This window comes from Perna viridis, chromosome 8 (assembly GCF_037379345.1).
Source record: "Perna viridis isolate PV_CMFRI_1.1 ecotype Kerala chromosome 8, ASM3737934v1, whole genome shotgun sequence".
Lineage (NCBI taxonomy): Eukaryota > Metazoa > Mollusca > Bivalvia > Mytilida > Mytilidae > Perna > Perna viridis.
This window is the reverse complement of record NC_142452.1, coordinates 32576700-32591771: the sequence shown is the minus strand read 5'-3', so window position 1 is coordinate 32591771 and position 15072 is coordinate 32576700. Positions and strand designations below refer to the sequence as shown.

The 15072-nt window shown below is 32.7% G+C and overlaps 2 protein-coding genes across 7 annotated transcripts in view; both read right to left on the bottom strand.

Moving 5' to 3' along the window:
- LOC148610277 (receptor-type tyrosine-protein phosphatase mu-like) overlaps window positions 1–747 on the bottom strand; it is a 49789-nt gene extending 49042 nt beyond the window's left edge. For 2 of the 3 annotated variants that reach the window (XM_088542602.1, XM_088542603.1), the window contains exon 1: window positions 589–747. In XM_088542602.1, coding sequence (XP_088398728.1) covers window positions 589–667 — 79 coding nt within the window. In that variant the 5' untranslated portion in view covers window positions 668–747. The remainder of the gene's footprint in view (window positions 1–588) is intronic. The other variant, XM_088542604.1, reaches the window with a different exon arrangement.
- A 6161-nt stretch (window positions 748–6908) lies between these two features.
- The window catches only part of LOC148610276 (uncharacterized), a 48836-nt gene continuing 40672 nt past the window's right edge, over window positions 6909–15072 (bottom strand). For all 4 annotated transcript variants that reach the window (XM_088542599.1, XM_088542600.1, XM_088542598.1 and 1 more), the window contains 5 exons: window positions 14245–14373; window positions 13903–14025; window positions 13438–13577; window positions 9601–9736; window positions 6909–8645 (listed from right to left, as the gene is read on the bottom strand). In XM_088542599.1, coding sequence (XP_088398725.1) covers window positions 8574–8645; window positions 9601–9736; window positions 13438–13577; window positions 13903–14025; window positions 14245–14373 — 600 coding nt within the window. In that variant the 3' untranslated portion in view covers window positions 6909–8573. The remainder of the gene's footprint in view (window positions 8646–9600; window positions 9737–13437; window positions 13578–13902; window positions 14026–14244; window positions 14374–15072) is intronic.

Sequence of the window (15072 nt, the reverse complement as noted above, 5' to 3'; positions counted from 1 at the left end):
ATTAAAGTACAACATATTGTATTTCATCGAAAAAAAAATATACCAATTAAATGGAAAATATCACATTCAAATGAAAATCATTAAATGATGAATTTACGAATTTCTGTAAAGCAGAAAAGACAATACTTTATTTTATGTGGGGGTTTCTGCACAATAAGTCGCATCAACCATTGAAGCGATATTTTTTACCCATCATGAATGTACATTTCATATATGACGTATGACCTAAATCTCTCGCATGCTTACCCCGGTGTTAGTTTGGTTTGTACTCTCCGATTATATTTCTATTGTCTTTGTATGGTGTGACGTGTTCTCCATCTGTAACTGTTGATAGGACCGGTTTAACATCGTTTGTAACTTTGCTTTCCCCCTCCATTTAACATTGTGGAGTTAACAGTTTCATTATTAAAGTCATACTGATATTATATTTACAAACATGGGTACGCATGTTTTCATACTTTTTTTTATCACTAATAAGACCAATAACTATGAACAGTACTCTATAGTTCCATTTCATATTTAGGCATAATGTTTCAGTCAAACATTTTTAAAATTAAAATAGTTACTTTAGAAAAACTAAAAACATACCTGCTGTAATATCATCTTTACTTGAATAGCTTTTATATGCATTTACAAAAGTAAAAGCCAACATCAAAATAAACTTCATTTTTCCACTGTCGTGACAACTGAAAGTCAGGAATAATATACTTTGTTTGTCACAAATGATGATCTACTTCCTTTTTCATCTCACTTCAAATACTTGAGTTATAATTTCTAACTTCCTTGTACAATTTCATTCATTGAAGTATTGAAGGGCTAATGACCTGGTAATCTCTTAATTAATAATATTTGTTCCCATCGGCTTAAAAATAGATGCAATGCCTCCTCGGCAAAATAAAATAGTTAATTTAGAAAAAAAAAAAAAAAAAAAACATACTTGCTGTGATATCATCTTCACGTGAATACCTTTTATTTGCATTTACAAAATTATAAGCCAACACCAAAATACACAATAACTTCATTTTCGGAATGTCGTGACAATTGTAAGAGTAATCAAGGGAACCAGCGATATATTGGTAATCAAAAGAATGTAATCCATGGACAAAGACCAAACATGGAAAAAGGACATACACAACAAAGAACATAAAGTAACTAAAATCATACATACAAATTTACAATAGCAAATGAGCAACTCGGACTCAACTAAAAACTGAGAGCGGTAGGGTAAGCGTCTTCTGCTTTTCTAGAAAACACTCGCCGAGTTGCTCATAAAAAGTCAAATCCGGGGTAGACAAACGAGGAACGGAAAACTATGACCCCATGAATAAATCAGTTTTCATGGTGCAGATGGATACACCATAACGACCCACAAGTTCATGATGACGACCACAAAACTTCTGTAGTGATGACTTCAATTTTATAGCAACAAAACCCTGTTCCAGAAGCGTATTTGTTAGAGTTCTAGCGCGATACAAAAAAATCTGCGTAGTTTAGGCAAGCACTGACATAAATCAGGAATCAAATACTGTGTGTGTCACAAATGATGGTCTGCTTCCTTTTTTCTTTCACTTCAAATATATGAGTCACAATTTCTAACTTCCGTGTAAAATCCCCTTCATTGAAGCACTGAAAGGCTAAGGACCTGGTAATCTCTTAAATTTATTAATATTTGTCCTCGTCGCCTTAAAAATAGATGCAATCTCCCCTCGACAAAATACATATATTTTAATGAACATGTAAAATGAAAATGTGAACCCTTTAAAATCTTAGTCACATAATTTACTAGTCTTCATAACAGTAATCTATATTTATTTTAACCGTTGACCCTATAAGCAAGGAATGCCCGATTTCAGACTGCATGGAGGCGAACCTGTAAAACCAACAAATCATCTGATAAGTTACGTGTTTTGATAAAGAATAACTTATAGCACTGTATTTCAACATACAAATATATGGATAGAACATGAAATTATGGAAATCATTACTTGAAAAGATTTGCCAAATGTAAAACATCATATTTTAATCATTGAAAGATGATATGATTATAGATGTAGTTGAATATGCAAAATCGTTCATTTATTATTATAACAAACAGAAATAAAAAAAAACTTTCAAATTTCAGTCATGCAAAATGAAAGTGGCAAATGTGGCAAAATTTTGATTTCCGTACGAACTAGTACTGAGAAACTGACAGATATTATGCAGGAAGCATTTATTTAAGGAGATTTGTGTTTATTCACAAGAGTGTTTTTCCTCTACACTCAAGACTTTCGAGTACAGCTTTTCGTTAATTCAACGCGTTGATTAAACACAAGTTTTTATCTCACTAACAAAATTGCGTTTTGACAAAGTCTATGGGGATTGTTGATTCACCCAGATGAATGATCTGACTGTTTAAGAAAGTAGTCCTAGGATAAGGGTCATAACTTATTGGAATGTTCATATTCACCATTTTACATCAATTTCATGTAAGCACCGAAGTAACTTGGACTGATTTCATTCTGTTTCAAAGAAAAGCTTGAACATACCACTGATTTCAAGAGTTTTGTTCATTACCCTAGGTCTACCGCCTTAGTACAACATTGGTTGCATCAACTTAGCCTATTTCTTTTTATAATTATTATAATTGTTTTATCCCCACATAACAAGTCGGCTCGTAATGGATGGACTTAAGATGGTAAGAAAGTTAGTGCGCCATTTCTATATATTTTCATTTATATATATATATATATATATATATATATATATATATATATATATATAAATATATAAGTTTCTGATTAACTCCCAATGATGTTAAAACTGTCAAATTCGCGAAGCAAATGTTTTGTCGGTCCTTCCGTGGGACCCGAATATATTCCGCCGTGACATCTATGGCAATAGCGCCGTAGACCACTCGGCCAGCTAGAATAAATAAAAAATAGCTGGCCTGATCAAATGATTACATTCTGTAAATGCAAATAAATACATGACTGTAAAATCCTAATATTGTTTACGACTGCAAATAAGTGACATGTCTTGACATATTTATTTATTTTTCGAAAGTGTTTGAATGTTCAATATTTATTTTTTTACAATTCTTCCTGTTTCCCCATATTTACTTCATGGTAATCTCAAACTAGAATTTATTGTGTAAAACACTAACACAGTTCTTCCCAAATTATTCCAATTAATATATTGATTTTGTTTCTGTTGATTCATATATTTTTAATTGATTTAGGTCTACCAGGACAACAGAGGAAGATACCTACAACCCAAAACCTATCATAGAACATTTACTGATCGAGAAGTAAAAGGTTTGTGCAATCAATCATCTTTTGCGCAGCTTTGAATTTGTCACCAAATCCATATAATGATGTTTTTCAAAATAATACTTACGACAGTTTAATTTTCGCATTACAAGTTTAATCGCGAAAAATGGCGAAATAAAACGGATTACAGTATGAGGAAAGTCTAATAAAAAAAATATGTAAACAGCATCGCCTAATACAATCAACACCAACAAATAATATCTCTTCGGTTGGCCCTATCTACGATTAGTATATTTCCACACTACATCTTTATACAGTCTGCAGCTGATTGATACTGAATTTTGTAAACTTTTGTTCAAAGTGTTAATAATAATAATTAATTAAATCTAATTGAAAAATTAGGCCAATCAATTGTTAAATTCAGTCACTTCATGTAGTTTATTATGTACCTGAGTTCAATTCGTTTCTTTTTATTTATTTTTTTTCCAGAGACGACGTTTTATGTCGTTCGCTTTTTTTTTATGAATGTGTTTTTAGTGTGTCGCCTGTTTCAAATACATGTGCATTGGTTTATAAAATTATATTTTAAAACGAATGTACACTTCACCTGTTGAACCTCTCGTTTCCCTATCAAAAGATGGTAAAAAGTCAAACAAATCATGACTATGTGTAAGGTAGTACAATTGGTAAAGGACGATACATATGCAATATTGCAATATTTTGTGCATTTTCAATAGTTATAACATTTGCATCGAAATATAGAAGCATGCCACATGTATTGTTTTAAATGTATAGGGGACATTAAGCAAATGCATATGATCTTTTATCTCACACTTTAATGCACGCATTGAAATCTGTAAACCTTTAAAGTGACCTTTGTTATTTTAAGTCTTCATGAAAATATCACAATCAAATTTAAATATTAATATGTATATAAAGACAAGTCGCAAGATAATCATATAATGGTTAAGACTATATTAAATCACATACAAATGTTCTCTCACGTTCCGTTCATTAATAGTAAAAAATAATATTGAGCTACTTGTCTATCAAATACTATTTCGCATGTCCTAAGACATTTTAAGTGCCGTCGATGGTCTACTACTTATATATGAATGTAGGTGTGACTCTGTGTCATATAAAACATGTGGTCATTACAAATGATTTATCGATTTCAAGTTATAACTAAAGGCTCTTAATAGCCTGAATCGCTCACCTGGCTCCATAAGCAACATTCTATTTTTGTAAAAGCCGCCATGTTTCTTTTTTCTTGGACAAAATCATTATCCTCAAACAGAGCAGAACAGATTTACACAAAAATTTGACCAAAGATTAGTTGCATCACGCTAAACGGTTTAACAACAGCAGAAATGAAGTGTTTCTAACCATAAAGAACATGCGTACCAAATTTTGCCCTGGTTGGTCTTATTGTTTACAAGGAGAAGAGTTTTGAAAAAAATGTAAACGACGATGAGGGCGGACGACGATCACGGACGTCAGGTGACGACAAAAGCTGAAATGTCGCCAGGTGAGCTAAAAATCAGTCCATTGATATACATGGCAATTCGTTACCCATCGCACACATATCAGTAGAGGTACAAACATGTGCATGTACAAATATACTGATAAAAAATAAAAATAGTTCTAACAGTAACGTGTACATTGTATATCCTGATGTATGTCATAATCTGCCTGAAATCTTTAATTTTGTTCTCGGCTACATTTAAAATCCTAGATTCTAGCTATAGTGTTTTAACAACATTTGATACATACGATGTACATATAACAACTATAAAAAGATAAAAAATAACCGTAGCCATAATCCAAGACCTTGGAAGTCCAGGAAAAAAAATGTACCCGAACCTGTTAAATCATATTCATTTTCAAACAGACATTATAACTTTTTGTCTTGTTTACAACAACTTGATTGTGTTCATTTCATTCGAACAATCTGTTTTCACTACCAGTCACACGTTTGAAAGATTTCGCACTCGACCCTTTTACGATAAAATACAGAATGTCTAGTATTATATCTAGCGTGGCTTAGTTACGTCTTTTTAAACCTTTTAAATCTGATCCTTCTCACGATGAGAATCGGAAGTTTATGCTTATATCATCTCTGAATTGTGGCTGTGCTTCTTTTCTCTTGAATTACAGTCCTTCTGGTCATGTCATTATTGGTGATTTGAATATCAATGAGAATTAACTTCTACAAAAAGTAGTTTTTCATTGTCTCAAATTCAGATAACGACAGATCCTTAATTATAAAACCATAATGGATGTTATTGAAGATTATACCAGGCCATAGATAAATGGAGAAAAGGACAAAGAACCTGAAGTTGACTGTCTGTCATATTGGATACGTACCACCCGATCGTCGGTATTGAACCGAGTTGAAATCTCCAGATGTGCGTCGATAAACGACCTTTCTTCCCTACTTGCCAAATATGTTATCATCCCTGTTGACTAGGGTAAAAACAACATTGTATTTGTTTGCCCATGACCTTAATTGCCTTATCAAGGGATTAGGCATTGATAGTAACACTCAAGATAATGTCCCAAACAAACGTATTGCTTTTGGTTAAGATGAAATCCCAAACAACCATAATTCCTTCATATCTTCTCTCAACATCAAAGCAAACCGTGATGATGATGATATTGCCCGAAGTGAAAGATTGACAGCATCCTAGTTGCAATATTACGTATTCTCGTAGTGGCATTAATCATATGTGGATCCTTAAAATTCGAAAAATTTACTTGAAAATTAAGAAACCTGCATTTTTTTTTATTTGTTTTGTTTTTGTTTTGTTTTTGTTTTTGTTTTTGTTTTGTTTTTTGTTTGTTTGTTTTTTTTTTAATGAAATTAGTTCTTTAAAAAACTTTTAACTTCTCAACTCTTTACACTTCTTTGCCACATGGCCAATTTAATTGAAACGACTTATTCGTAAATCTTTGCTGATGTTTTTCTAGGTTACAAATCCACATATTTTACTTAAACTTCTCAGATGTGTATTGTGTGCTATACAGAAATGTAGGTTTACTGCATACAGGATTTCCTCATTGATAAAATATTTGTCATATTTGGAGGAGCTAGTTTTACCAATAAGTTTGCATTCAAATTGGCCTGAATTATGTTCCTCTCCTAGTCGATTTCTTTGAATTCATCACCGGTATATTCACAACGCAATGGAGGAAGGACGTTTGGCGCACTGTATTTCGTTTCAAATTCCTGTACCAAGTCAGTACAATTGTTATACAATGTATCGTTTTTGTCATTTATTGTTTTACTTAATTATGGATCGGATTGGCGTGCGGTACTTTTGACGTTACACTTAAGCAGTTCGAATGTTGAATTTTTTTTTTAATTTCATAACTAGAATACTCGTAACACGTATGTATATGTACAGAATTACCTTAAAGGTATATGATAATTTAAAAGAATGTCAATGACAGGAGGCCGTCGACGTCATGTTTTCAACAAATGTATGATGTCATAGTTAAGTCCATCGAACTTTGGTTTGATATCATTATTTTTTCGCCGAAGTAGTATAGCTTTTATTTAAGCTACAAGCAGTTCGTAATAAACCGATTGAATAGTGCTATTCCTTGTAAAGTGTTAATTAAGTGACAACAACTCAGTTCAGTAGAAAGCCTGGAAAGCTGACATTTTTTTATTATTTAATAAAAATAAAAACTGACAAAAAATCATGAATGAATAAAAAGTAAAGAAATATATACTATTTGAATATATATACAAATTGTAAAATACAATTTATCTACAACTAATGCAAGAACCACACTTCGCAGGTCAATTAAACAGCAAGTGAGGAACTGAATATGTTTCAATTCAGTCTTATTCTATCTTCCCAAAATAAACCCCAAAAATAAAAAAAAGTTTAACTTTTGACAATTAGCCCATTTGCACCGAGCTGAAACAATTCAAAAACACACATCAAACTAAAAATCTCAATACACAATTAGATTCAAAATACCAAAATCTTCCTGAACCAAACATAAACAGTGGTTTCAAATAACATATGCATACATGTAATATCATTGTCTAATTACTGTTTCCGCGAGCACAAAATAAACACGTTATTGTGACAATATATTGGGTAAACAAAATGTTAGTCTGGAAAATACATAGAACAGAATATTAATTGATATTCTGAAGCGCAAAAAATAATAAGTTGAATACCAGTAAGTTAATTCCTTAGAGTGGAAAATAAATATACATGTTTAGTTCCTGGTAAAGAAAACCCAAATGTTGTATTGTTTCTTCTTTTTAATGATTCTCTATATTTTTGCGGACTATTTACGGATAATCTAGTATTTGTAAATTTGCATCTTAGTCTTTGTTTTTCTCTTTAAATTCCATCACAAATCAACCAAATTAGTGACGATAACTTGCAAAAGACCAATTTTATGTGAAATACGTATGATTTGTATCTCAAAAGTGCAACTAGCAAATGATAAATTAGCCTGGTTATATCAATATACGCTCTTTAACTGTTCCTGGATAGGAAATAAAGTTAATTTTGTGGCTTTTTGACATGAAATTACCTCCTGTCTGACTTTTCATAAGCATAAGAGCGCTACTAATTTTTTATACCACATACGAGATAGGTTAGTGATATAACTTCAGGAATCCAGAAAAAAAACGTAAATATCATTGTAAGAAAGAATATTGAACCATATAAATGAGCAATGAAGGGAATCAAGATATAACAGAAATCAGGAGAATGTAATCAGTTCTCATGGAGCAGTTGGATAGCCCATAACGATCCGTACTTTTTATTTCTGACGATCATTGACAACACAACCAAACTGACGAGATTTAAATCGATCGAATAGGAATTATCTTAACTATCTAAATATGTAATTCAATAGATTCTCTTCACTTCATCTAAAACACAAATGAAAAAACTAAAAAAAAAAAATGTGAGGCAAGACAAAAAAATGTTCACATTGCATAATAAAACAGTTCTACTCCATATGTGTAAAGATCCAATGGACCGATTTAAAATTCAAAATCCATCCTCGTAAACTACGTTGCTATGTCACAGTACAGTCGTTAAATAAGTCCTGACCAATCAGGAACGTCATAAACTATAGTAATACCTACCGTTTCCGAATCGGTCCAATACTTTCTCAAACACTTTGAAATGACAAATCTCCTTAAATAAATATCATATATTTTCTATGGAAGTCGAAAAAGTGTTCACAATAGTTAAACGTAAATAAAAACATAATACATATTGTGCAATCATATACAAACTGAAGAAATAAAGCCTTAGTAAATATTTTAAGTATAAACATATTTTAAGTGTTGGCGTATATATTGGTTGACTCCAGATAGACGTGTAAAGCTTCGTAGCACATTTTGTACTCATCCTGAAAAAATATATTTGGATTAATAAGTGAACAAGAAAAGAATATTGTATACGGTTAAAATCTTAGTCACTTAGAGTAAATTAAAATGGTCATGTACTGGTTGCATAAATTAAAATGACATGTTTTTCACGCCATTTAATGAATGAGTAATCAAGGGAACCAAGGTTATAGCGGTATTCAAAAGAATGTAATTTTAGGGACAAATACCAGACATGGAAAACAGACATACACAACAAAGAACATAAAGTAACAAAAATCATACATACAAAGTAACAAAAGCAAATGAGCAACTCGGACTCAACTAAAAACTGGGAGAATGGACCAGGTGTACCAGAAACACCCACAGCGTTCCTCATAAAAAGTCAAGTCCGGGATAGACGATACAGGAAAGGAAAACCATGACACGTCGAACCAATCAGTTCACATGGCGCAGTTCATGATGACGACCATTAAACTTCTGTAGTGATGAGTTCAATCTTGTAGCAACATAACCTTGTTCCAGAAGCCTATTTGTTAGAGTTCTAGCTCGATACAATAAGTCTGTATAGTTTCGGAAAGTTCTGGCATAACGTATGATATGAACACTCCATACGCAGGTGATGGAGGTATGTTGCCACAGATGAAAGGAAAGTTGACAATTCTGAATGAAAATTCATGGTAAAGTTTGGTCAATAGTTTTCCTTTGCCATCGATTTCTAAGTGTAGGTCAAGATATGAGGCTATGTAGTATCCTTTATCTCAAGTTCTTACGGGTAGGTGCGATGTATCAAATCTCCAAAATTTGGATTTTTCAAAGATAATACGTCGATTTATAGCGGAAACTGAGATTAAAGGATCTAGCTAAACGATATTGTTTCTTTCGGATCAGATCAGCTAAGTTAAGGCATGAGTCGGTCGGTAGCAGTAAACAAGGGTATAATTTTATTTGGCCTAACGTTTAATAAAGGATTCTTACGTAATTTGAGAGAAGTTGTGGTTGCTGTAACTTTACCACTCGGGCAATATGGAAAATGTCGGCACTGTCATCCATTATTATACTAGTCACAGCATTTACAAACGTACAAAAAAGACCACAATTCTTGGCACCATCGCTGAAAACAAGTTGTATATTTAAACAAATAATAGTAGGCAGCCTAACACTGTGCCTTGTTTACATCAGTCCCATTTTACACACCCCGAGTCAAGACAGTCAAAATATACAACGACATATTGATAAATACAGTGAAACCTCTTACCCGAACTTTGAATTATCCGATAACCTGTCTATACCAGGCACTTTATAAGGTCACATATATCAATTCAAATAAAGTGGCACTATTGGTAAGGAGATAATCTTAAAATTAGATTTGGGTTCGACTCAGATATATTCCAATGTACTTGTACTAATATTTAAAGCACAAAAGTACAATGTAAGTTCCGTTTTAAGACAAAATATCAGATTATGAAATAATTAGAAATACAATGGTGGCGGATCTGCCATATTAGGCTATATCATGTATGTCCTGTAACAGTACTAGTAGTAGATCGTATTTCAGTCGTCGTTTAACACGACTGCACAAATGGTAATAGAGATATATTCATTTTTTGAGACCGGTTACACGAACACTAATCGGATTTTTCCCAGACATACTAGCTTTCTAACTGCAAATCCTGCAGTTCGTCAATGTTGTCTGACATTTGCTTACACGTTGTGACTTAATCTCTTCATCTGTATTATTTGGGTTGAAATTACAGGGGAAAGGTCCCAAATTTGCGCTATTTTTAGACATCGTTATCAATTACCTACATATATTTATTTTCACTTTACAAACCAACGTCACAGCTTAAACCACCACGGTGGCGTCCACATGCGAGGGAAATTCAAATTCCCTTCTCACAAATAGCGACTAATTAGTTACGAAAAGGAAATTGTCTTTTTTAAATTTAATTTTCATGGACATTGAACAAATTTGTTATATATTTTTACTTGCTCAATAACACAGTATCCTCCTTTAAAGTACCTTGGCGATATCACAACCCTCCACTGTTAAAAATGGCCACGGTGGGAAAAATAGTGTACAATTAAACACCCCTAAAATCAGTACAAATTGTCGGGGTCCCTTGTTGAAACAGAAATAAACTGATTATACGTTACTCAAATGCACAAACAAAGGACAACTTACAGTTAACTGAAATACCTGCTCCAGAACCAGAATACACCTACAAAAACTTTGTACGAATTTGCGCTGTGTTCACCACTGGTGATTGGATAAAAAGATTCGTCCAAATAATCGAAATAGCAATATGCAAATGAGGATAATTTATAGAAAATCTATCCGCCATTGCAGAAAATATATGAATGAACAATATGCAAATACCATACCAGGAAACTTCATCCACCAATGAGAATGACGGTGAAACTAATATAGCACGTGACAAAGTTTATTCTAGCCACTGGCAATGTATGTGTCTACATATGACCTGCACGCCAAGACAAAATTAGATTCGAAATAGTAACACCCAGTGATTTTTCGAAAACAAAATCGAAGAAATATAGTTCGATACAAAGATCAATTTATTTCCCAATAATATAGATGGGCAAAATCCCATAAAAAAGTTATAAGCGCCCGAAACGGTCTGTGATTATTTAGACAGTCAGTAGATTCTCTTGAAGGGTGAGGCGTTAGACGGTCACCCGAGAACTTATAACTTATAATATTCTCATCGTTTGTAATATCAATCCCATTTATTCTCATGCGGGGTTGAAAACCACGGCACACCAAAAGTCATATAATAAGGACACAACATGTGTCATGCCAAACAATGCATTTACGTATAGTATGTTAGTTTCTATGTAGATGCCCTTTAAACGAATCAATTTTAATACCAAAAATGCTGTCTTTAACAATTTGACAACAACATCATAATTATATCCCTTACACTTGACTAATTATAACGGTTCAGTCAACTTATTTGGTGGGTATTGAATATTGTGAAGAATATTACCATGAGATATACATCTGTATTTGAGACTGAGATCATTGTATCGGTTGAACAATTTTGTGAATGTTTTACGAGCTTCTTGATGTAGTAATTTCACTGTTAAATAAAGATTATTTTCTTTAAAATCTGAAACATTGTTACAAGTACGAGCAAATCAAACCAATTGTGATATGTAAATAACATATGATGGTGACGATGGAACGTCACCATCTAAAAACAGTAATCAGGATGGATGGAATGAAAAATCGCTTTTATCGTACATATTAATATTAAGTTTACCATTATTGATATAAATACTTAGATCAAGAAACGGATGTTCTTTATTATAAATATTTGCTTCATCTGCAGGATAAATATCTAAAACATAAATATTTAAGTCGCCATTGTTATGAGCCACAACATCGTCCAAATATCGAAGGTGTTAAATGACTTATCTACCAATTGTTGTTTGAAAGGGTTTAATTTATTCTTGACATGAATTGCGATTCGCAACAACATAGAATGAGATCTGCAAAAAGTGGTCCATAATTAGCCCCATGGGAATTTCAATAAATGACGATAAACGGGATACATTTTACCGTGTCCACACGGCACTAGAGAAAAACTGTAGAAATATAACGGAAATGAATATTGTGAATATGTCAAAGAGACAATTACCCAACCGTATTGAAATATGTCAACCCAAGACCACCAATGGGTCTTCAATGAACGACAAGGAAAACTTCATACCACTCGGCAAGCTGTAACTGGCCGTAAAACTACAGTCGAACTTCACTCGCTCAAACTGGGATGGCTCGAACATCCGGGAGTTTTCTCAAACACAATTCAAAGTACCAAAATAAAAAATCTTAGAGAATAACCCTCACTAACTCGTGCTAATTTTGTCAGTTTGGGTAATAAAAGGTGTGAAAAACTGAAACCCTATCATTTATCAGTGTCATTTTAGTTAATTACAGGTAAAATTTAAGTCATCACTAATTAGGTAGTTTTGATTTTTAACATAACACTGATTGAAATTCGAGAATGTTACGAAGTCGGTATGATAAAAGCATGAAAGAAAATCGGATGAAACCAAAGTTATTGACCAAGGAACTCGAACTCTGAATGTTTTTAAAAGCGAACACAGCATTTTTAATGTCCACAAATCAACATAATCTTCGAAAAGCGAACGAAAACGATCTACGAACTAACACAACATCGTAAGAAGTATGCAATTTCTAACGATAAAGTCGAACTCGGACCGGCACCGAAAAAAATCCGGAAATATACGAACTTCAATTTCTCGAACCCCCGATAACTAGAACACATTTCAATGGTTCGTTGGAGTTCGAGCTACCGAGGTTTGACTGTATATTATAAACAGGTGCAGTTAGTTAGTTACTCCCATACTCATCAATATAAAAGTAAACTGAAAGTGAAAACGAAACAATACATGCAGAGGGCAGAATATTCCTGACTTGGGACGGGCGGAAAAATGTTGCGGGATTAAAATACCTGTAGTGACAAAGACAATAATGCTGTAGTTAGTGCAAAGGTATAAAAATTAATGCTATTGTAGATATTTGCAAGATAAAAGTATAATAAAAAGCCCCTTTGCAATAAACAGTAAACATTAAACATATATTCATCCAGCTTACGAATTACTGTTCAGTTGTTGCATCCTGTATTTTAGTATTGACCGGTAATTACCTTAAAAAACCTGTATTGACCTTTTTTGCCAACATTGACACCAGACCAATTATATTGGAGAACGGTTCATATCATTAAACAGTTTTTTTTCACATTAAAGAATGAAGCAGTTTATTCTCACCTGCTAACTACAGTGACTGGTCGATCAGTGCCACTTCTTTGACTTGAAACCAGATCTACCAATTCACACAGCTGCCTTGGTTGAATCGTACTTTTGGAAACGATTTGGTAAATATAAATTGTATGCTGTTCTTCATAATTCTTTAAGGAATAGAAAGAGTATACTAAAAAAAATAGGAACAAGGCGAATACACAGATATATATGCTTATCGGATATAACATTTTTTGTTCAAATGAGACAAACTCAAAGCTACATTGGCTACGTTACTTGTAATACAAAACAAAACAAAAATGACAACAACAATAAGTTTAGCCTGAAGTATCTGATATTGAGCCTTTGGTTAATTTGCTAAGAACAATGAAGTCAGTAAATGCAACTATGGTTCCAATGTTTTAACAAAAATATGCAAGCTAAAATGAACTCGGCTACAGCCGTTGCTAAAAAAATAATAATTGATAGAAAAACCTTTCTTGAAACATCTAGGCTCGTCTTGATTATTCCATTTCCACAGTTTTCTTTGTCTACTACATCTATTACAAAGGATCCCTTCTCATGTCGAGAACTATTGGCAGCATAAATCATATTTGCCTAAAAACACAAATTTACGACAGTTTAACGATACTGACAATTCAACGAAAATGAAAAAGATAACGATAACGAGATTTTATACTGGTTTTCTTTGCCTACCGTTACTTTTTTTTTAATTAAGCTTGCCTTTGTTTTGAAAAAAATGAAGACTGATACGAAACATTTTGGCCATAAGACACGTAAAAATTGTATGGGAGCAAAAATGATGAAAGAACTTACATCCTTCTCATTTTCTAGTATAAGAACGATAATTGATGATCCGTGGTCAACCATCATTGTCCAGAAGTCCACTGTAGTATCTGGTAGTGGAAGTTGTGTAACTATAAATCCTCTCTCTTTTGTGTACGACTATAAAATAAGATGTTTACTTGACAGTATCCCCGCACCACAAAGAAAGTCTATATACAAATCAGATACAAGACAGTAACGAACCAATTATGAAATATTTGCTTATTATGTAAAGATGTTGTTATTGATACAAATTGGTACTAAACAGGAAACGTTTACAATTTAAAAGTCAGCATCATCACATTAAAAGTAATGGTTCGAATATATTGTCCGTATTATCTAGCTGAAGGTCTATATACGTAGCAGACGAATAAGTATTGATTAGATCACATATAATATTAGTGATCCACTTGATAGTAGCATATTCAAGCAAAATCACCTTATACATGTTCGTAATTGATAAACTAGCAAAAACTGTGAGCAATGCTCACTTAATTTATACGCACACTAACCCACTTGATAACATGCTCCTTTTTGACTCCAAATCAATATGGATCATGAGTTAAAAAAAGGCGAACACAATAGGAATATATAGTTAAACTTTCATAGTTAAGATTCAATGTAAGTTTCACTAAATTTCAATCAGCGGTGTATGACGAATAATGGATAAGAAAGCCTCCCCGAAATATCGTTATGTTCATAAATGACAAAATCTATGCATATGTTTTGTTACAACATGTATGAAAAATCTCCAAATTGATTTAGATTTAAAAAAAAAAACAACTAAAATAAAAAGAACACAATATTAATTTGTAATAA